The 23104-nt window shown below is 32.5% G+C and overlaps 1 protein-coding gene across 10 annotated transcripts in view; it reads left to right on the top strand.

Annotated features, from left to right (window-relative positions):
• ST7L (suppression of tumorigenicity 7 like) overlaps nucleotides 1-23104 on the top strand; it is a 128578-nt gene that overhangs the window by 33403 nt on the left and 72071 nt on the right. For all 10 annotated transcript variants that reach the window (XM_031457822.2, XM_064488833.1, XM_010995296.3 and 7 more), the window contains 5 exons: nucleotides 1156-1253; nucleotides 1523-1637; nucleotides 3612-3684; nucleotides 4621-4723; nucleotides 20691-20841. In XM_031457822.2, the coding sequence (XP_031313682.1) occupies nucleotides 1156-1253; nucleotides 1523-1637; nucleotides 3612-3684; nucleotides 4621-4723; nucleotides 20691-20841 (540 nt within the window). The remainder of the gene's footprint in view (nucleotides 1-1155; nucleotides 1254-1522; nucleotides 1638-3611; nucleotides 3685-4620; nucleotides 4724-20690; nucleotides 20842-23104) is intronic.

The raw sequence follows: 23104 nt of genomic DNA, 5'->3' as shown, positions 1-23104 counted from the left end.
GATCAGTAGTAGAGGTGTATCATTTGGTTTTCTCTACAGACTGTGTATATCTCCATGTAGTGCCAGGGCAAGGCCCCTTTAGCACAAAAACCAGCCTTATACTTGGTATTGATTCTTTCTTTAGTTGATTTTTCTCTGTGATGTGTTGGAGATCCTATGGGCCGTAGCAACTGAGGTCTTATCTTTCCACTCTTAGGGATACTCTCAGTTATGATTGAAACACTTTTACCAAAGATACTAGAATCTGTAATACTGCTTCTTGCTATTTTGTGTGGTCAGAGGGTCTTAGTTTTGTGATTTTGCCACATAGTGGGCAATAAATTGAAATTTGTTTATATAATGCGTTATCTGCTAGCAGTTAAGTTCTAAATCTTTTGTTTGTGGAAATTAAAATTTGGATAATTTTTTCTCTTTAAACCAAATATTAATTTATATGCTATGTTTCATTAATGCATGTTATTATAACACACAACTGTGGGAATATATAATTTTGCAGTTTAGACTAATGAAACCATGTTTTTGAAAAAGTCATGCCATTTGTCCTTGTATACTCTCAAATATAGTAATGAGCTACTTACAGAAATATTTGTTAGTCCTTTCTAGAAGTAGTTTTATAGTTTGTTAGTTACTAGCTGTTGAGCAAAAATTCACACTAGCCATAGAACTTGTGTTTTGAACATCTTTGTCAGTTAAAATAACAGAGAATATTAAAATAATAGATTTTTTACACAGAAACTTAATAGATTAATGCTATTTCTTCCTATTAATGTCTCTTTTTTAGTATTAAAATGTACTCGTCGGCGCCCGGCTAGCTCAGTCGGTAGAGCATGAGACTCTTAAAATGTACTCGTCAAGTATACACAAATTACTTTATATATACTGTACTCAGATTGCTTAATGTTAGAAGCAAAAGTAATTCTATATATATATTTTTTTAAGCTTTTAATATAAAAAACTTCATTCTTAAACATAGAGTAGCATAATGAACACTCATTCAATGTTCATCACCCAAATTCAATAGTTTTTAATATTCTTCCATTCTGACACAATTTAATTTTAATTGAACATTCCAGGGCAAGCAAATATATGTTAATGAAATAGCGGATCATAATACGAAAGTGATAGTTTTGTGCTATTTTTTGTTTTTTCAAATAGGGAGAGATACCAATGTACTGGTATATATTAAAAGAAGACTGGCAATGTGTGCAAGAAAATTAGGAAGAATAAGAGAAGCAGTAAAAATAATGAGAGATGTAAGTAAATTTGATGACTGTACTTTTGTCTTTATTCCTTCAAAAACTGAAAATGTGTTTTAAGTTGCTAGTTATGTTAATGCAGAATCACTGCTTTTTAACTGATAGTTTTTATAACAAGATGCTTATTAATATGTATATAGATTTCTTAGAAGTTGAGTCTCCACAATTTTGTTAAGAAACAAAAGAATTTCTACTTAAATGAGTCTGATTCATCTCTATTGAGTTCCTTTGCTATAATTTTAATCTTTTTTCCTTTTAATATACAGTTAATGAAGGAATTTCCTCCTCTTACCATGTTAAACATCCATGAAAATCTCCTAGAATCACTTTTAGAATTACAGGCCTATGCAGATGTTCAAGCAGTCCTAGCAAAATATGATGGTGAGTGATACTTCTCTTAGTTGATAGTATGGTTAAAGTTTTTTTTTACAATTAAATAATCATAAATGTGATCCTGTTCTAGTATTTCTGTGATTTTTCTCTCCATTCTTACCAGTTGGTATTTAGAATCTGGGGGTACTAGTTACTATTAAGTATCTTCTTTACCAGTACTTCTGGTAGCAACAGCCTGCAAGGGGGAACTTTTCTTCTGTCAAGATTTATTTGTTTGTTTATTGAGCACCTAATATGAGTGAGGCCCTTGGAATATGATGGTGAACAAGAAGACATGGACTTAACCCTTTTAGGATTTGCAGTTTACTGAAACATACAGACAAATGAATAGTAGTTATACTGAACCATAGCATGTTAGGTGAGATAATTGGAAAAGTATGGGGTGCTATGCAGCTTATTTGTTTTGGAGTGTCAGGGAAGGCTAACAGATTGCTTAGCAGTACGTAGAAGAGTAATTCAGAATAACATTTTACAATGCCAAAGTGTAATTTAGTATTTCATCTGATCCTTATAACGATCCTGTGAGATGATAGGACAAGTATTTTTATTATCTCCAGTTAGTAAATAAGGAAACTGGAGTTGAAGGAGGTTAAGTAATTGGCTAAGGTCTCCTAGCTAGTAGGTGGCAAGCCTGAACTTAAATTTAGGTGTTCCATTTGTTTGTTTACGCCTGACAGTAAGAAGTCATTATATATTGGCTATTTTTATTATTCTACCATAACAGTGCCGGTTTACCACAGATTAAGTTGGGAGAATTCTTAAGAAGCATAACCTTTCTCCTCATTCTGAGTGAGGCATCCAGCTTTTAACTCCAAGCTGCAAACATCCTAACTAGCATAATATTATTTCTCGTCATATCTTTCACTATAACAGAACATATATAAGTCACTTATTCATACTGTCCTGTTATAAGCTCCTACCCATTAGCTTGGGAATCCACATGACTTGGAAAGTTTGAAATGTGTTACACTTGGAAAGAGAAGTTTATTTCTTTTAAACATCTGGAATTCTTAGGAAGTGCTTTAGGATAGTCTAGGCTCATGGAGAAATTTGTGAGAAATTCTTTCCATATGTTACTTATCAGATGCATGGCCCGCTTGTGATACTTATGATGAACAAGCTTAGGGACTGAATATGAAAAATCAGATAGGACCTATTCATTAAAAATAAAGTAAAACTAGCAACTTAGATATATGCTTCTGTGTTTTCAGTTCTTTTTATGAGTCCTCGGTTTTTAACCCTTCTAGAATCCTGAAGAAGTGAAAAGGAAATTTACTTCTTTAGTTCTGCATTTGCTGGTAAATTCTGGAATCTAAAAAGAGAGTTCTCTAGTCTTACTCTCCTGATAACATTATTTTGGGCATTCTTTAAGAAAGAATTTATGTAATTAATTTAATTATAGTTCCCAATTGATTTCTTTTCATTTTATAAAAGAATCATAATTTAAGAAAATGTAGAAAATTCAAAAACAGGAAGAATTAAAAATGAAGATCACCTGTGGTTATATCGCCTAGATTTAACTACTGTTAATTTTTTTTTTTACATCTTAGTTTTTTTCTGTGAATGGGTTGAGTTTTTACATAGTTCTAACAATACTATGCCTTTTTCCTTGAATAGTATTAATGTAAGCAAATTATTATAAACATTTGTTGAGTACTTTTCACCATTCATTGTGTGCGGGCTTTCACAAACATGATTTTATTTAATCTCTGCTAGAAAAGTGCCACTGTTTTATTTTGAGAAGAGAAAACTGAGGCTATAGAAGTTGCTACTAGTTCAAGGATACATAGGTGGTAAATAGTAGAATCAAGATTCAAACTCAGATCTTCCAATTACATGTCCATATGCTTTTACTATTATGTTATATGTATCTGTTGAATTTTTACTGTGAATTATTCTTATTAAAAATTGTCTTAAGATATTTTTTGTGATTCTTACCTAAGGTGAAAATTATTATTACAGATATAAGCCTTCCAAAGTCAGCAGCAATCTGTTATACAGCAGCACTACTGAAAACAAGGACTGTTTCAGATAAGTAAGTAGTTATGGAAACTACAATTGTCTTCCACTGACTTTAAACAATGCTTTTGGGGTGGGGGGGGAGCATATTTCCTGCTGAATAACCCTTGATCTTACGGGGCTTTGAAGGTTCTGATTACGTGGAGTGCGAGGAGTAAGGTTTTTAGAGCTAAGTAAACTTGGGTTCAAATTCAAAGTCTAAAGCATACCAGCTGTGGAACACTTTGGGTAAGTTAATCAGTTTGAGTTTCTTCCTCATCTGTAAAATGAGAATAATATAGTAGGGTGGCTGTGTGAGGATTTTGTGTGTTGAATGCCCAAAGCAATGCTAGATAGAAAGTACAAATAGTACAGAGTAGCTGAGAGAGTAGTGATAAGGTGTATGGTAGGGAAATAGGTTTCATGTTATCTGTTCTGAGATTATAATTCTCAGTTATTCTGATTTCCTTGTATTTTTGGCTGCCCTTGGTGAATTTCTCTTTATTTCACTGGTAAAATATTCAGAAACTAACCAAATGGTCACCATTTCTTTCACTTTAGATACTATGCCTTGATATGAATATTAGAATGGAATATTCACAGGCTGTTTCTTGTCAGTGAAAGTTTGATAAGAATATGCTTCTATTTCATGCAATTCTCTAGATATCGCTGTGCAGCATTTCTTATTTTGTTGACTTTCCCAAAGTGTACCTTCAATGGATTTCTCCTGAAGGCTTTCTTTACCTAAGCTTGAAGATTTTCATTTCTTGCACTGCCTTTCTTTATATGTTGAACCAAAGGCTTTACTTTCATATTTAGTAGCTATTTGACTTTGGTTTTAGCCATCACCAGAAACCTCTGATTCAGGAGGCTAGATTATGTTATGTTATGTTATGTTATGTTATGTTATGTTATTTATTTATTTATTTATTTATTTAAATATTCATTTCTTCATTTTGTGATTTTCTTACAGATTCTCTCCAGAAACAGCCTCCAGAAGAGGGTTAAGCACAGCAGAAATTAATGCTGTGGAAGCAATTCACAGAGCTGTGGAATTTAATCCCCATGTTCCAAAAGTAAGAAATTGTCTAATGGAAATGCTACTTTTATTTAGTTAATCAAACTGATAACAGTGCATAGACCAAAGTTTGGGTCTCCATAATTTGAGGCAGAATTGTTTTAGTCTGCTATATTTTGATGCTTAGTGTGTTTGCCTTAAAGGGGATGTTAAAAGGCATGTAGAAAGGTGGATAGGAGCAGTATTTCACTATAGGTTTTATCATTGCTGTCAAAATAAAATTTGAAGTGTGTTTACTTAGCTGTTCCTTTTACTGTATTTATAGAGAAGAAATAAAATGACTTGGTCCTACTAAAAGATCATTCTTATTTCAGATCACCAAATTAAATTTCCTATTACTGTTAAAGCTTTTTATATCTAGAGAGATGCCTGGGTTTTGAATGAGGGCTGGGTAGACAAAGACTGAAGACAAATAGACTAAAGCAATCAATAATAGGAAACAGATGCGCAAGTTCCCAGAAAAACTGTTGAGTTGATGTTTATTTAGTCCCAGATGAAACTGTATTCATCTCATTTGTCTTTATATTGTACACCTTGCAGACACACAGATTATCACCCAAGATTAAATTTGGGGTTTTAAAAACAATGCCCCAAGTTAGGAAGTATAGAATATTCCAGAATATGCCTTTATCACAAAATGTAATTGTAACTATTGATTCCCATATAGTGTCTGTTAGTAGAATTTGGAAACTAGTGAACATTAAAGGTTTAATCCCTAAAAGATAATCTCCAAGAAACAGAAATTGAAAGTCCGTTAGAGTAGGTAAAGACAGAGTGAAGAATATTACTGAAATCTAAGTATGAGAGTCAACAAATGTTTATACCATTCTCTTACTAAGTGACATTGTTTCCACACATTCAAATAAAATTTTTATTATGAATTGTATTACATATACAGCAAAGTGTAAAAGACAGAAATGTGTATCTTAATGATTTATTATAAAGCAAATGCATGGAAACTCCCACTGAGGTCAAGAAACAACATTCTCAGCCCCCAGAAACCCATCTGCCCTTTCCCTGTTACAACTTCTTCCCTCCTGCCTTAAGATTACCATTAATGCCATCCTGACATTAATTATGTTCACTTCCTTCTTTTCTCATATTTTTAGTCTGTACTTCTCCTTTACTACTGATTTTATAAAACAAGTTAAGGAGTAGTCCCTCCTTTATCATTCTCTGGAATGATTCGTGTAAAACTTAAAATTATTTCTCCCTTCAATAATTGGTAGAATTTGCTGATAAGGCCATCTGATTCTGAAGTTTTCTTTGTGAGAAGGATTTTCTCTATAAATTTCATTTCTTTAGTTTAATAGTTTAATTACAGATTCAGTTTCTTTAACCATTCCATACTATTCGCTTTTTTTTGTTTCTTGTGTTAGTTTTTAGTAAGTTGTATTTTTCTAGGAATTTATTTCATCAAAATTTTCAAATTTATTGCATAAAGATTTTATAAAATTTTTTATTACCTTGTTAACATGTGCAGGATCAGTTGTAATATCCACTTTTTAATTCATGATGCTGGCTACCTCCCCACCCCCCCTCTATTGCATTCCCCAGGGATTTATCAATTTTATTAGTCTTTGCAAAGAACCCAGCTCTGGCTTTGTTGATCCTTTCTACTAATTGTTTTCTAGGTCATTCATTTCTGCTCTTTGTGGGCTTCTTTCAACTTTCAGCTTCTTTCAACTTTCTTTGGCCCTATTTTTTTTTTTAATTTCTTGTATCTTCTTATAAAGGTACTTATTAATTTTCAGTCTTTCTTCTTTCTAATATATCCATTTAAGTCTATAAACCACACTCTAAGTACAATTTTAACTGCATAGTATAGCATTATTTTTTATGTAATTTAGTTCAAAATATTTTCTAATTTCCATGATGACTTCCTCTTTGATTTGGAAATTTATTTATTCCACTTAATTGTGTATTTCTTAACTTCCAATCATATGAAGATTATCTTTCTATCAATGATTTCTGGCATAATTGCATCGTGGCCAGAGAATATTCTCTGTGTGATTTCACCCCTTTGAAACATTTTTCAGTTCCTGAATTTCTGTTTATTTGTCATATCTCCTGTATTATTTATAGTTTCTAATTCTCTGCCCAAAATTTAAATATAGTTTTTTTTAATCTTTGAAAATGGTCTGAAGTAGTTATCTTAAAGTCTTTCTCAGATAATCCCAGTGTCTAGAACTTCTGGATATCTGTTTTTATTATCTGTTTTTTTATGCTATATCATGTTCATATTGTCTTGTTTTGTCTTATGCCCGATTTTCTTTGACTACATGCCAGATATTTTACCTGAAAAATGTTAGAAATAGCTTGAAACCTCGAATAATATTACCTTCCTTCAGAGAGGATTTTCTTTGTCCATAGATGCCTGGAAGAAGCACTAGCAGGACAGGATCCCCTCAATTCAGTTTCAGGAATTAATGTTTTCTGGTCTACCCAGATGACTTGAAACTGGACTGGGTCCATGAAACTGTTTTTTTTTTTTTTTTCTGGTTCACCCTTATTCCTAAGGTGCAGCCCTTCAGGGTCTCAATCCAGTCCTAAACGTTTGCCAGGGCTCTCACCCTTGATAGGCCTTGAACTTTGATTTTTGTTCCTGTAGTCTTATGAAAGTGGCAAAATGGCTGAACAGCCTTCTAGCCATGTTTTCCAGAATTGGCAAATGTCTCTATAATAAAAGAAGCTCCAAGTGTAGCTTACTTTTCTTATTTCTGCCTTCTTTGGACTATGGCCTAGTAATTCTTTACCTTTTTTTTATTTTAATTTTTTTTAAATTGAAGTATAGTCTGTTTATAATGTAGTGTTAATTTCTGGTGTACAGCATAGTGACTCAAATATATATATATATACTTTTCATATTCATTTTCCATTATAGGCTATTACTGGTTATTGAATATAATTCCCTGTACTCTTTACCCTTTGTAAATTCTCTGATATATTTGATTTGATTTTTTAAAATATTTTGACCAGCTTTCCTAGCTGTCTAGGAGGGCTGGTCTGAATTACCCAGCCTTCCATTATGGAAAGGAGAGTTATGAAAATACTTTTATATGAAATGCTCTGCTCTCTCGTGCTGCAGAGTTTTTAAGAGAATGTATTCTGCAAGTAAACCGCCTGGGTTTGAATTCTGACTCCGCTACTTCCTAGTTGTATGACCTTGAACAAGTTACCTAACTTCTCTGGTCTTGAGTTTCCTCATGTGTAAAATGGGGATAATATTTCCTACCTCTTAGAGTTGTTATTAAGATTAAATGAGTTCACATCTTTAAAGTGCTTAGAAGAGTGCTAGACATGTAATAAGCTTTACAGAATTGATTGTTACTGTTATTATCCAAGATGAGATGGAAATCTGTTCCTTGTGTGAGGAGATAAGCAGCAGTTATTAATCAGAGCTATTCAAGTCAAATATACGATTAAGATGTCTAAAAAAATTTTCTTTAATTGCCACTCAAAATAACAAAATATGGACTATCTGCTCCCTATGGTTCTTTTCTCCTTCAGGAGTAACAATTCTGATACTGTATGTTGTACTTTGGTTTTCAGAACTACTGCTGGAGGCACTTGGGTGACAGGAGGGTAGTGGAAATCCTAGGCATTGTCCAAATTATAAAATTAAATTGTTGGATAGGTAATATATATTAATCTCCATATTTAATCTGTCCAAATAATCTATGATGCTTTTAGCGATATTTTTTTCAAGTTTAAAAACACACATATATACTGAAATTCTACAAAACAATTATGAGAAAAATTGAAGAAGACTTAAATAAATGGAGTTATGTGTACCATGTTTAAGGATTAGAAGATTCAATATTGTTAAGATCACAGTTATCCCCAAATTGATCTATAGATTCAGTGCAATTCCTATTGAAATCCTAGTAGGCTTGTTTGTAAAAATTGGCCAGCTCATCCTAAAATTTAGATGGAAATGCAAAGGACCTAGAATAGCCAAAATAATTTTAAGAAGAACAAAGTTGGAGGATTTATACTACCCAATTTCAAGATATTTTAAAGCTACAGTAATTAATATAGTATAATATTGACTATAAAGATTGAAAATAGAGATTGAAATAGAGATCAATGAAGACATAGAGAATTCTGAAATAAACTCACATAATTGTGGTCAGTTGATTTTCAGCAAGAGTTCCAAGGCAATTCAATAGGGAAAGGATAGTCTTTTCAACAAATAGTGCTGGAACAATTAGGTGTGTATTTAAAAAAATAGAAAGAAAGAAAAAAGAACCTAGACCCTTTCCTCATACCATATAAAAAATTACATTGGATCATGGATCTAAAGGTAAGAGGTAAAATTATAAAATTTCTAGAAGGGAAGATTATCTTTGTGATTTGAGGTTAGACAAAGATTTCTTCAAAAGCATGATCCATAAAAGAAAAAAATTGATAGTTGGACTGCTTAAAATGTTGAATTTATCATAAAGAAAATGGAAAGTCAAGCCAAAGACTTGGGAGGAAATGCAAGTCTTTTATCTGTTCTATATCCAAAATTTTTAAAGAACTCATTATAACTCAATAATAAAAGGACAAACGACTCAGTTAAAACTTGGGCAAAGGATATGAATAGTCACTTTATCAAAGAAAGTGTATGAATTAGCCATCAAAGAAGGCTCATGAAAAGATACTCAGCACTTTAATCACTGGGAAAATACAAATTAAAATTACAGTGTGATATTACTTTATATTTACTAGATGGCTTTGCTCACAAAGACTGACAATATCAAGTGCTGGCAAGAATGTAGAGAAAATGCATACATTGCTGCTGGGCATGTGAAATAGTAATAGCTATTACTAAAAAAATAGCTACTTTGGGAAACAGCTTTGCAGTTAAACATATACTTACCATAAGACCCATCAAATTCCGTTTCTAAGCATCTACCCACGAGCAGTGAAAAACCTATGTTTATACAAAGACATATGAAAGTGTTCATAGCAGTATTATTCAGAGTAGCAAAAAACTTGAAACAATCCAATGACAGGTTAATGAATAAATAGTGATATATCCATACAATGGAACACTTTCTAGCACTAAAAACGAATAAACTGTAAGTACATGCAACAACATAGATGAACCTCAAATACTTTATACCAAATGAAAGAAACCAGACACAAAAAACAACATAAATGATTCCATTCATATGACATTTCTGGAGTGGGTAAAACTGCAGACACAAAAAGCAGATCAGTGGTTCCCTGGGGCTTGGGGTGGGAATGGGGATTGACTGCAAAGAGGCATAAGGGAACTTTTTGTGGTGATGGTTGCACAATTATATAAATTTACTAAAAATCATCGAACTATACCAACAGTGTTGAATTTTGTGCTATGTAAAGTATTCTTCAATAAAACTATAAAATATATAATTTAATTAAATATAAGTATACATTTAATAAGTATGTAATATGTATATACTGCAACATTTAAAAATCACTTTTATTTGCAGGTAGAAATTTGCATATTTTCCTCTCAACTAAATGTCAAAGCCAGTTGACAGTTCAACTCTATCGAAATATCCAACTAAGTAGAATGGTGCTGTAACCTTACATTATTGTTTGTGGATAGGCAGTTTAAGCTAGGTCTTATCAAACAGGATAATTATTAAGGTTTTCTGGGGGAAATTTTAATCTCCAACCATTTGCATAATATCCCACTTACATAGCATTAGTATTATATGAAGTGGGAGAGCTCTGGAATTTGTGACTGTTTTTGCTACAGTTTTACAAGTGATGAAGTATGTACAAATATTCTCTCTCTCTTTCTATCTATCTATATATATAAATATTCTGTTGTGGTCTCTATTCCTGATTCTCTCAGCTGGAGCCAGCAAACATAAAGGGCTTAAGGAATTTTCCTCCTCAAACTTCTATAGTGGGTCGTGATAACTTATTTAACCAAATGAACAGTGACATTTAAATATACATATTTATATTTTAAAATCTTTTTTATTCTTACAAATTTATTAGGCAAATTTTGTTGTATGTTGTATGACTCTTACCGGTAAAATGGCAAGGAATAAAGCTGTTTTAGCAGGAACTGTTTTGGCAGCTTTCCACGTAACTACAACAGAAGTGGCTTGCAATTTGTTAAAGCTGGAAGCTATTAGAAGTGCAGTAGAAAAAGATCACATAAATCTCTTCAGACTATGAATTTGCTTTAGATATTTCATCAATATTGATTGCTTATACAGATTTTTTAAATCTCCTGAGTGAATTTCAGTGTACAGTAACTATGATAGTGACAGTAAAAAATTAGAACAGCATGTTTTCATGTTTTCTGACTTGTTCTTCATTACCTAAGTATGACTTTGGTTCAACAAACATTTTGTTTTAGTCGCCAAACAAGAAAAATACTGTGTATCTTTCAGCTACTATACAGAAATTATCAGTTTTGAAAATTTTATAATAGAAAATATTTCATGTATTTTAAATATTCCATAGCATCCTGTTTCAGTCATTCTCATGTCTCATATTTTTTATTATCCAACTATCAAGGTGTTTTATAAAAGATATTCTTTTTTTTAACTTGATATAATTCACATACCATATAATTCATCCTTTTAAAGTATATAGTTCAGTGGGTTTTAGTATATTCTCACAGTTATACAATCATCACCACTGTCTAATTCTGGAACATATTTATGACCCCCAAAAGAAAATTGTACTATTAGTAGTCACTCCTCATTCTCACTGATGACAGTGTTAAGAAAATGAAAAGGCAAGCCACAAACAGGGAAAAAACTTTTTGCAATTTGTCAGAGGACTCATATCCAGAATGTATAAATACAAAATGACAACTTAATATGAAAAATGGTCAAAAGCCTTGAACAGTTACTTCAGAAAAGAAGATATTAGAATGTCCTAAATTGCAGCAGTGTATTTTTTGAACCAGCTCCTGGAGTAATGGAAATAAAAGCAAAAATAAACAAATGGGATCTAATTAAACTTAAAAGCTTTTGCACAGCTAAGGAACAAAAAGACCTACAGAATGGAAGAAGATATTTGCAAATAATGAGACTAACAAGGGACTAATTTCCAAATATACAAACAGCTCATACACCTTAATATCAAAAAAATAAGCAACCCAATCAAAAAATGGGCAGAAGACCTAAATAGACATCTCTCCGAAGAAAACATCCAGATGACCAACAGCACATGAAAATATGCTCAACATCACTAATTGTTAGAGAAATGAAAATCAAACCTACAATGAGATATCACTTCACACCAGTCAGAATGGCCATCATCAAAAAGTCTACAAACAATGAAAGCTGGAGAGAGTGTGGAGAAAAAGGAACCCTCCTACACTGTTGGTCGGAATGTAAATTGGTGCAGCCACTGTCTAGGACAGTATGGAGGTTCCTTAAAACTAAAAATAGACTTACCATATGATCCAGCAATCCCATTCTTGGGCATGTACCCAGAGGAAAATATAATTAGAAAAGACACATGCACCCCAGTGCTCATAGCAGCACTATTTACAATAGCCAAGACATGGAAACAACCCAAGTGTCCATTAACAGGTGACTGGATAAAGAAGTTGTGGGATATATATATATATGTATGTATATATATATATAAAAAATGGAATACTACTCATAAAAAAGAATTAAACAATGCCATTTGCAGCAACGTGTATGGACCTGGAGGTCGTCATTCTAAGTGAAGTAAGCCAAAAAGAGAAAGAAAAATGCCATATGATGTTGCTAGATCTAAAAAAAAAAACAAAAGGACACAAATGAACTACTTATTATTTATAACTTAGATGATTGATTTCTTGAATATGTGTAAGTACATTTGACTGTCCTTTATGATCGGATTATTGCATTCTGTTGATTCTTATTGTGTGGTTGGCTTTATTCCTTTGATAACTATGTAAGTTTAAAAAGCTAAAGCTCTAAACTTTTTTTTAAAAAAGATATTAGAATGTCCAATAAACACATATAGAGATGCTCACCATCCTTGGTTATCAGGGAAATGCAATATAAAATTATAACACAGTATCATGTCTATCAGAATGGCTATAATTGAAAAGACTGATAAAATGCTGGTAAGAATGTGGAACGTTTAGGACTCTAATACATTGCTGCTAAGAATATAAAGTGATACAACCACTTTGGAAAACTGTTTGGCAATTTCTTATAAAGTTAAACATATACTTCACCCTGTGACCCAGAAGTTCTACTCCAAGGTATACACCCAAGAAAATAAAAATTCATTTAGCAATAAAAGGAAAAGAAGTACTGATACAGCAAAAAGTAGATGAATCTCAAGAGTATGTAATAAATGATTTCATTTATGTGATGTTCAAGAAAAGGCAAAAGTGTATATGGAATCTAAAAGAAAGGACACAAATGAACTTACTACAAAACAGAAACAGACTCACAGACATGGAGAACAAACTTACGGTTACTGAGGGTAAAGGGGCAGGAAGGGATAAATTGGAAATTTGAAATTTGCTCCTCTTGGGGAGTGATGAAATGTTAGCTATCTTGATTGTGGTGGTGGTTTCATTAGTGTATACATGTATTAAAATTCATCAAATTGTACATCTGACATATGTGTAGTTTACTATACAGAAATCATACCATAATAAAGTTGTTAAAAAATAAATAAAAGAGAATAGCAGAATGCAAAAATAAAACACAGCAAAACAAAAGCAATCTATTGTGCTAGAAATTAGGATATAGTTGCCTCAGGTGGTCAGGGTAGGGGGATTAACTGGAAAGGACAACTTTTTGACATGATGGTGTTGCTTATGTACATTTTTCAAAACTCATTTAACTGCATACTTAAGATATGTGCATTTTACTATTTTTAAGTTATACCTCAATAAAAAAAAAAAAAGAATCTGACTCAGCATGGAAAGCACTGTCCAAAAGTATCATGCCTTGTAATTAAATGAGATGATACATGTGAAGTGCTTAACACAATGTCTGAGTGTCAGGCAACAGTGTTGATTGTTATGGTTACCATTGCTTTATTGCTCTATTACCATTTTTTTTCCTGTTTAAGCTGTTCCATTATGTACTCTTCCCTTGTGAATATTATTTTAGTACTTTAGAATATTTAAGATTTAGGGATTCCTTTGTTGAGATGAGGTGAAGATATTGAGACAGTTAGGAAGTAACTAATTTGAAATGCTTAATACCTGAAGACAATTTATTTGTGTCATACAGAAGAAGCCCTTGGGGGAAGAGTAAAGCAGAACATTTAAAAGCAAAACAATAATAAAAACTCGTTTAGTAAATCTCTACAACTTGAGTACACGTTTAGGAATATGTTATCTGTAGCTTTTAAAAATTATTATTTCTCATTTTACAATAAAATTGTTTTTGGTATTGTACTCCTGAGAAAGTAGGCCATGCCAGGAGATTTTTATAAGTACAAGGGGAATTTTAAAAATAAATAACAAATAAAGATAAAATAAATAAAGGTTAAATCCATTCTGGTTGATCAGAAATTGAAGCCTAAGGATGTTATGAGCCCCATCCATCAGAGAAGATACTACTGGCTCTTTGGCAGCCAGCTTACATCTCTTTGGCCAAACTATCTATATTAAAGAAGTATATATAAAAGACGAGGGAAATGGGCCCTCGATTAAGCTTCTGGTGGCATAATAGGAGTATAGGGAGAAAAGGAAAGTGGTGTTAAAGTCTGTGACCAAAACTTAAGAGCATAGTGAGGCATTTGTCTTTCCATTATATTGTACTGTGGCCCAGGTGGAAGGGTTGAGATATGAAATGCTTATCTCTTGAGGTGCTGCCGTGTAGGGTGATGTGAAAGAAATTTTCCTAAGGCACATGCCCTGTTTAGCCTCCTTTTTTTTCTCCTTTCAATGTAAGATCACTTTCCCTTTGCTCCTGAGACTCTTAGGTAGTATTATGTTTTTTCAGTGTATCCATACAGTAGTTCTGTTTACTTTCTGTCTGGGAACTGTTTCTAGTCTCCCCCCAAATACACCTCCATGTGGACTCTCTGCATTCGGCCTGCCTGTCCAATCTCATAGAATGTGCACTGAGAAAACTAATTGCAGAGATAAATTGGCTCTTGGTGTGCATGACTGATCAAGAGCAAAGTACCTTAATTTCAGATGCCTTCAGAGAGATTTTTCTTTAACCTCTGCTTTTAAGAGGAAGATTATAAAGCATTATCATTACTTGAGGTCAGAATTATATTGCTTTTGGTCAAAAGCTGTTGTAAGATTTACAAAGTAATAGAAACAAAGTAATCTAAAGATAAATGATAAAGATCAAAGCAATTCAAAATTAAAGTGAATTTGAGTGTAAGCATAGGTATGGGTTTAGAGTTATAAAAGAAACCATCAGACCATACATCATTATGTCTTTTTAACTATATCTTCCAAGGTAGCCTTAATTTTTAATATTTTTACTGAAAAGCAAGAGACTTGAGTAATTATTTGCATATATTGTCCATAGTTGAATGCTAGTTAAAATTGGCCCAAGCAATTTCTGATTTATTCCACATATAACAGTAAGGTGATTTGAAAGTAATATGGAAGATCCTGCAACGCATAATAGGTACCAGCCTTGGTTTATGTCTTTGACTATATTTTATTTGCTGATAATTTCCAAATCTGTGTCTTTTAACTCTAGCTTCCTTCCTCATCTGCAGACTTGCATTTGTATCTAGTAGTGGAAATTTTTAACTGGATGTATGTTGGGTACCTCAGACACTTTAATGTGTCTCAAACTGAATTTAAAAAAAATTTATTTTTAAGACTGTTCTCCAACTTGCCTCTCCTTCCTTATTTCTATATTTTTGATTTATGGCTTTATTATACTCTTCTCTAATGAATCCTTACTTCTGCCTTTTCCAAATTACCAATTCATATTATAACCTTTGAAATGTCTTTCAGATCTAGCCATCTACTCCATCTCTGCTGTCACTGTCCATTGTGCACCTTCACTACTTGTTCTTTTGAAAGATTATTATTATTATAAAATGAGTGCTTTTTAGAAAATTCAGAGCCTTTAGAAGTTTATAAAGTAAAATTTTCCTGTTTTTTCTCTTCCAATTCTACTTCTTTCAAGTAACCACTGTTTATGTTTGATGTATTTATTTCCAAACACTTTCTGTGCATTTTTAAATATACAGATATACGTATAAAAATACAGTAATCACAAATACTTTATCATCTTTTGCTTGGACTATTAAAATAGATCTTCAGTGGTCTCCCTGCCATCAACCCCTCTCTACTCTGGCCATTGCCTTAAAGAGCTCTGCTTGTATCCTGTTGCCTATGGGATAAGGACCAACCTTAGTATTGCATTATAGAAACCTTCACAGTCTGGGTCCAGTATCTGCCTCCAACCTCACTCCTTGCCACTTCTGCCTCGCACCTTATCCCCAGTGCTACTATTCCCTAGATTGGCCATGTCTCATTATGACTCCTTACCTATGTACACATGGTCAGTCTCTTCTCCACTTGGCAAGTTTCTGCTTGTTTTTCAAGATCTTGCTCATCTGTTGCCTCCTTCATACAAGTGTCTTTCCCATTTTTCCCAACCAGGAGGTAATGGCTCTCTCTTCTGTTTCTTCATTATCTCTCTCTCTCTCTTTTTTTTTTTTTTTTTTTTTTTGTCTGTTTGTATGTGTCTCCCTTAGTTCCTTGTGAGATTTTTAAAAAGCAGGACTCTTGTCTTACTCATCATTTTATGTCTGATACTCTGCTTAGCAAATAACAGGCATTTAATAAGTGTTTGGTAAATAGACATGTCTGTAGTTTAGATCTGCATTACAATAAAGACCTAAGTTAAAGAAAATAAAATTTTAGATCCCACCTCATTTTGTAATTTTTAATCCACTTAACATTTTGTGAGTTTGGTAAATTATATCACCTTGGGCCTTTTGAGGACAGTAGTACAATTTCAGCATGACCTTATTTCTTAAAAAATAACTCAGCTTTTAATGGACTACTATACAGTATTTTTAAATGATGAGTTAGATCTCTATAGAGACAGAAAGAGATACACAAGATATATTGTGAAGTAAAAAGTGAGTTGCTTAACAGTTTGATTCTCTTTTTAAGAAAAGTAGAGTCAGTATATTGTGCTTAAAAAAAAATCCAGACAAACATAAAACAAATTATTATCTTTATTCATTTATTCTCCAATCTTGTAATAAATTATTTTCCATGTAACTCTGCAATGTTTGCATATTCGTACTGTGAGCATGTACTCTCATAAGCAAAAAAAGGACCAAAAATAAAACAAACCACTCCTCAGTTTTCAACTTTTCATATTCTTCATAAAAAAGTAAAGTCTTGCTAGCGGAATTTTTTTGTTTTTGTTTTGTTTTTAGGTTGTGCAGAGAATTAGAAAATATATTTAAGTAAAAATTTGAAATATAGTTAGGAGTTTGAGGACATTTTAGCTGTAATTATTTTATAATTATTTTAGTGCCTACTTTGGGTAGTGTATGCTAGATGCTGAAGTAGAATGAAGGATACAGTTTCTGTTGTGCAGTAACCTACAGCTTATTCTGGGTAGCAGAAATTCCTCAGTAGCACTTTGTTGAGGAAATAAAATAAGTAATGATCCCATAATTACCTACTTTAAGTACATTTTCCTTAAACTGAAAAATACCCTTTTTATTTTGAGGGTGAAATTTTATTTCCGTGTTCTATTAGAAACTGAAAAATAAGAATTGCTTTAAAGTCAAATTGGAAAGGACATTTGCTGGTAGGTAAAACATGATAAAAAATAAAGTAGCATAAGGAAAATTTTTAAATTATTAAATAGCAAAGTTTTTTTAATATAAAATCCTGAAGTATCATTTGCTAATAAATGTGTCATACCTGTTTGATTACTGTTAATTATCTGAATTGTCACTTAGATTATTACACAGCAGAAAAATATATACAGTTGCTATTCAAAAGTATATTTTTTAGAAATATTAAGTTGATACTTTTTTATCATATAAGTTTTACTGAATAATTGTTAACTTAATATCTTTGCTTACCATTTGCTAAGTGGCTACCAAGATGGGATTTATTTAGTTTAATGCTTCAGAATTCTCAAACTCATTGAAAATAATTTAAGATATTTTAATCTTTAAAATAAAGCAGAATTTTAATAGAAAGGACTTGGTTTAAGTATTAAACCTCTCTGAAAATAAAATATTCTTTTTATGATGGAGATTCCACTGTGATTGCTTCATTTTCTTTACTTCCTACTGAAGAAGCCCTTAGTGCACTTGCAAAGAGCATAAGGAGTCATGTCAGAGGTCAGCTATTTGAGTCCATTTTCCCACAGCCGCCTGGTGCGAGTGATCTTTTACTGTGTTTTAAAAAAATGGGCAAGGATTAAAGAGGATTAGAAAGAATATTACCCTCCTGAATATAGGCCCAAGGCACTAAGGGGAGAGAACCCAGCCAGGCAGCAAATGGGCTTTGCTTGACCAGGACACAACCTCTGCTGCATTCCTTTAAGAAACTGAATGGGAAATGTTAAGTCCCCAAACTGGATTAGTAAATAATCTCATAGCTTGTGACATCTGCTAAAATAAATTGATGAGCAGACTGCATTCTTACACTTTGAGGAGAAGGCCAGACATCAAGATTAAGAGTAATAATTCTTTTATCTCTTTGCTTTTTAATTTCAACTTTATTGGACTATAGGAGAAAGAGTAATTAAAGATGGGTATTAAGCTTAGTAAGTGTTAAAAAGGCATATTCCATAAACAAAAAAGAAAAATTACTTCAGGTGTATTAATACCAAGAGTACATATGTATTGATTAATAACCTAAGGCTTAACATTTGAAGCCACTGCAATTTTTTGTTTTTAGAATATTTCCTGTTTGTAGCAGTTCTGCAAAGTGTTTCACAAATTCAGCTATTCATGTGGTTTTATCTCATTAGTTTGTGTAACAACCTGAAGAACTTAGAATTTAAGATATAAGAATATATCTTTTAAGACACCTTTGAAATAGTTCTCTTTTTATATTTTATAATAGAAGTTAATGTGGTTTGGACCTTATGATGCATAATTTGGTATCAAATTATTGAGAACCCAAGAGGTCGTTTCAAACCTAGTCTAGTAGGGGAGGTGTACTCTGGCTTAAGTCTTTGGAAGAAGTAGTTAGCTAACTATTTTTAAAAGATTTTGTTTGAGGTTGACCACTTTCATAAAAAAGTTGATGTAAAAGTGGTAAATTTTGCATCTTTCTTCATGTGATTAGTACATTTGATTGGTGCAATAACTGATTATGCTGCTTTTGTTATGGACTGTAATATTAAGGCAAGTATTTTCTTCAAGAGTTTAAGGTAAAATTTAATTTCATATGTGAATAAGAATTGATAGGCTGAAACTTCTTTAACAGGCATGCTCACTAATCGCTTAAATGCATCTTGCACTGTGCTCTCCTGGCTCAGTGTCTTTGTTTAAGTTGTCCCTGTACATTGAATATGTCCCCCTGTTCTTGTCCCCACCACACTCCCCAATCTGCTCATCCATATTCCACCTATCTTTATTTATCAGCTCAAATCCCAAATTCCATCAGGTGGTTTAAATCATTATTAATACCTCTTAAACATGGAGTTACCATATGACCTAGCAGTTCTGCTCCTAGGTATATACCCAAGAGAGATGAAAACCTATATTCACATAAAAATTCATACATGAATGTTTCTTACAGCATTATTCATAATAGCCAAAAGGTGAAAATAACCAAATGTACATCAAGTGATGAATGGATAAACAAATGTGGTCTATCCATACAATGGAGTATTTATTCAGCCACAAAAAGAATTGGGGTACTGATAGATTCTACAACATGGATGTATGCTTAGTGAAAGAAACCAGTCAAAAAAGACCATAGATTATGTAATTCTGCTTGCATGAAATATCTGGAATAGGCAAATCTATAGAGACAGAAAGTATATTAGTGGTTGCTTAGAGTTTAGGGGAATGGGGGTAGAGGCTGATAACTGAGGAGTACAGAGTTTCCTTTTGAAGTGATGAAAATGTTCAAAAATTGTGATGGTTGCACCTGTGAATATCCTAAAAACCATTGGATTGTGTACTTTAATTTTGTTTTGTTTTGTTTTGTTTTGTTTTTGTGTGTGAGGGGGTAATTAGGTTTATCTATTTATTTACATTTATTACTTTTGGTGGAGGTGCCAGGGACTGAACATGAGACCTTGTACATGCCAAGCACCCATTCTACCACTGAGCTATACCCTCTCGCATGAATTGTATACTTTAAATGGGTGAATTGTAAAGTATGTGAGTTATATCTCAATAAAGTGGTTATTTAAAAACTAAAAAATGAATACCACCTATGCATATTCCTATATGTATTTATACCTCTCATGAAGTTCTTACCATAGTCTGGTTATAATTATTAACTTGAGGAATCTGTCTTTCTGATTACATTAGGAAGCTCCAGAGAGTAGTGTTTTGGTATTCCCTAGCAAGCATAGTGCTTTGTGCTCAGTAAATATTAATTTACTTGAACTTCTTAACGATTAAGTTCCTTCACTGTAAAATGGGAATAAAGAAAAAAAATTTAATGTTACCATAACATGTTGTTCCAAAATTGTGTTTTATAATTTTTTACACTTATTCTTTTTTGGAAAAATACATAATTTACTCTCACATTATTTCTTCAGCTTGAGTTTCCATTTTGTGTTTAGCCAAGTTGCAGATAAAGCACTTATCACCTTATTTTTACTTATAGGAATATTCTGATCTTTGGAATTTGCATATTTATATATGAGTATTTTATATATGTTTTCAGTAGGCTCCCCCATGTCATTTCAACTAGCTTAATGTTTGTTTTTTAAATCAACTTTATAAAATTTGATTTTTTAAATCAAACTTTATAAAATTTGAATCTACATTTTTGTGGATATTTGAATCTAACATAATTTAATTTTTCTTTTTTACTGTGTTGTGTCTATGTGTGTGTGTTATTTTTCTAGTATTTGCTAGAAATGAAAAGTCTCATTTTACCTCCAGAACACATTCTGAAACGGGGTGATAGTGAAGCAATTGCCTATGCGTTCTTTCATCTTCAGCACTGGAAGCGAATAGAAGGTGCTCTTAATCTGTTACAGTGTACATGGGAAGGCAGTAAGTATTCTTTTCCAAATGCAACACTAATCTCTCACTGTTCTTTGCATTCACAGGCAGTCTTTTTTAATGAGATTGAATTTCCTTAAGGATTTATTGTTCAGATTGGTTTCAAAGTGGATTTGGTGGTATTTATTGGTCTTTTGGTAGAAGAAATATGTAATGTGCTTATATTGATGCCACATTTAGGAAAAGCAGAATTAGAAACTGTTAGGGTATTCTGCTACATGTTCATTTAAATTATGTATTTATAAGGAAAGAAAATGAAAACTGATATCCCTTGGTTTATAAGTTTTTTAATGTGGTTAAGCTATTGTAATATTTTTAAAATTGGACTTGTTTTTTGGTTTTGTTTTGATATGTATACAACATGAAACTGTTTGCCTGATTACTGGTATCAACTCAATTCTTTAGCAGAGTTTTTAATTGTGGTAAAATATAAGTAAAAGATAAAAATTACTATCTTAAACATTTTTAAAGGTACAGTTCAATGACATTATGTACATTGACATTGTTGTGCAGCCATCATCATCCATCCCCAGAATTTTTTCATCACCCCAAACTGAAGTTCTATACCCATTAAAAAATAACTCCCCATTCTTCTCTCCTCGCCAGCCCCCTGGTAACCATCCTGTTTTCCATTTCTATGAGTTTGACTACTCTAGGTATTTCATATAAGTGGACTCATATTTGTCCTTTTGTATGTGGCTTATTTTACTTAGCATATATGTTGTAGCATGTGTCAGAATTTTATTCCTTTTTAAGGCTGAATAATGTTCCATTGTAAGTATATACAATATTTTGTTTATCCATTCATCCATCAATGGATATTTGGGTTGTTTTCCCTTCTGAGTGTTGTGAATAGTGCTGCTATGAATGCAGGTACATAAATATCTGTTCAAGTTCCTGCTCTCAGTTCTTTTGGGTATCTACTTAGAAGTGAAATCACTAGATCATATAATTCTATGTTTAATTTTTTTGAGGAACCACCGTACTATTTTCTATAGCAGCTGCACCATTTTACATTCTACTGGCAGTGCACAAGAATTTCACTTTCTCTGTGTCCTTGTCAACACTTGTTATTTTCTGTTTTTTGAGAATAGCCATCCTAAGGGGTGTGAAGTAGTATCTCATTTTGATTTTTATTTGCATTTCCCTAATAATTAGTAATGTTGAACATCTTTTTATGTGTGAATTGGCCATTTGTACATTTCTTTGGAGAACTGGACTATTTTCAGCTAACTACCAGATCTCTTATATATAACTTTTTAAAATCACCTATCAAGGAAAATTCAAAAAAAAAATGCAGTGCTCATTTACTAAAATTGGCTAACCCCTCAATTCTCAGACTTTGCACTGAGGCATGTTGAGGTATTAATGGCAAATTCACAAAAGTGCCATGGGATATTTTCAATTTTCAGGGGAAACATAGCAGTACTCAACATCTGTCAGATACCATTCAAGCTGTTAGCTCTAGATAGTTCACAGTTTCAACATTAGATGGCTCTCCATTGTCTGTTTCTTTCGGTGTTCTCATAGCTTTGCAAAGTTGGGTTTTTGTTAGTTGCTATAATTAAAACAAGTACCAAACAAAAACAGTGTGGAGCAGGAAATGAGGATGTGGTGTTCATTGTGATTACAAGGGTTGAGAAGTTATGTAATCCCAACAGGCTCATACATCCCATTAGGAAGAAATTATGGTTATTTAAAAATGAAATTATTATTTTTTTCCTTCAATTTATGTGGAGGTTTTTTTTCAGGTCGCTGGTCAGTGGTTGGACCATAAACTTTTAAAGTTGTTCAGACCCACTACTTAAGTGGAATTGTTAGATATTTCTTTCAGCATAGGGGCATCATAGCAAATTACTAAGACGTGAAGGGCACTATGTGTCCTTGAAGCAAGAACATTTGGGAATCTCTGCATTAACATTTTGCTGATGGCCAGGCACTGTGCTTGACATTGACAATATACAGATTAATGAAACTGGGATTACTAAGACTGAAATGCTGACTGTTTTGGGACTTCCTTTTGCTTTTTTCTCAGTAGTGTATAGGCTCCTCAAAACCAGGTACTGTATCTCTTCACCTTGTAGGTGTCTTCATTGCCTAGAGTTCTGCTTGGCACATGCAGGCTTTCAATAAGTATATTATTTAATCTGTATTTCACAGATAATTATCTTGTGAATGGTTTCCTAGTGTTATCACTGATTTGCTCTGTGACTTAGGACAAATCACTATGTTTTATTTTAGCAATATAAAATCC

Source organism: Camelus dromedarius, chromosome 9, assembly GCF_036321535.1.
Source record: "Camelus dromedarius isolate mCamDro1 chromosome 9, mCamDro1.pat, whole genome shotgun sequence".
In the NCBI taxonomy this organism is placed as follows: Eukaryota; Metazoa; Chordata; class Mammalia; order Artiodactyla; family Camelidae; genus Camelus; species Camelus dromedarius.
The sequence above is the reverse complement of the archived record's forward strand: the minus strand, read 5'-3'. Positions and strand labels throughout refer to the sequence as shown.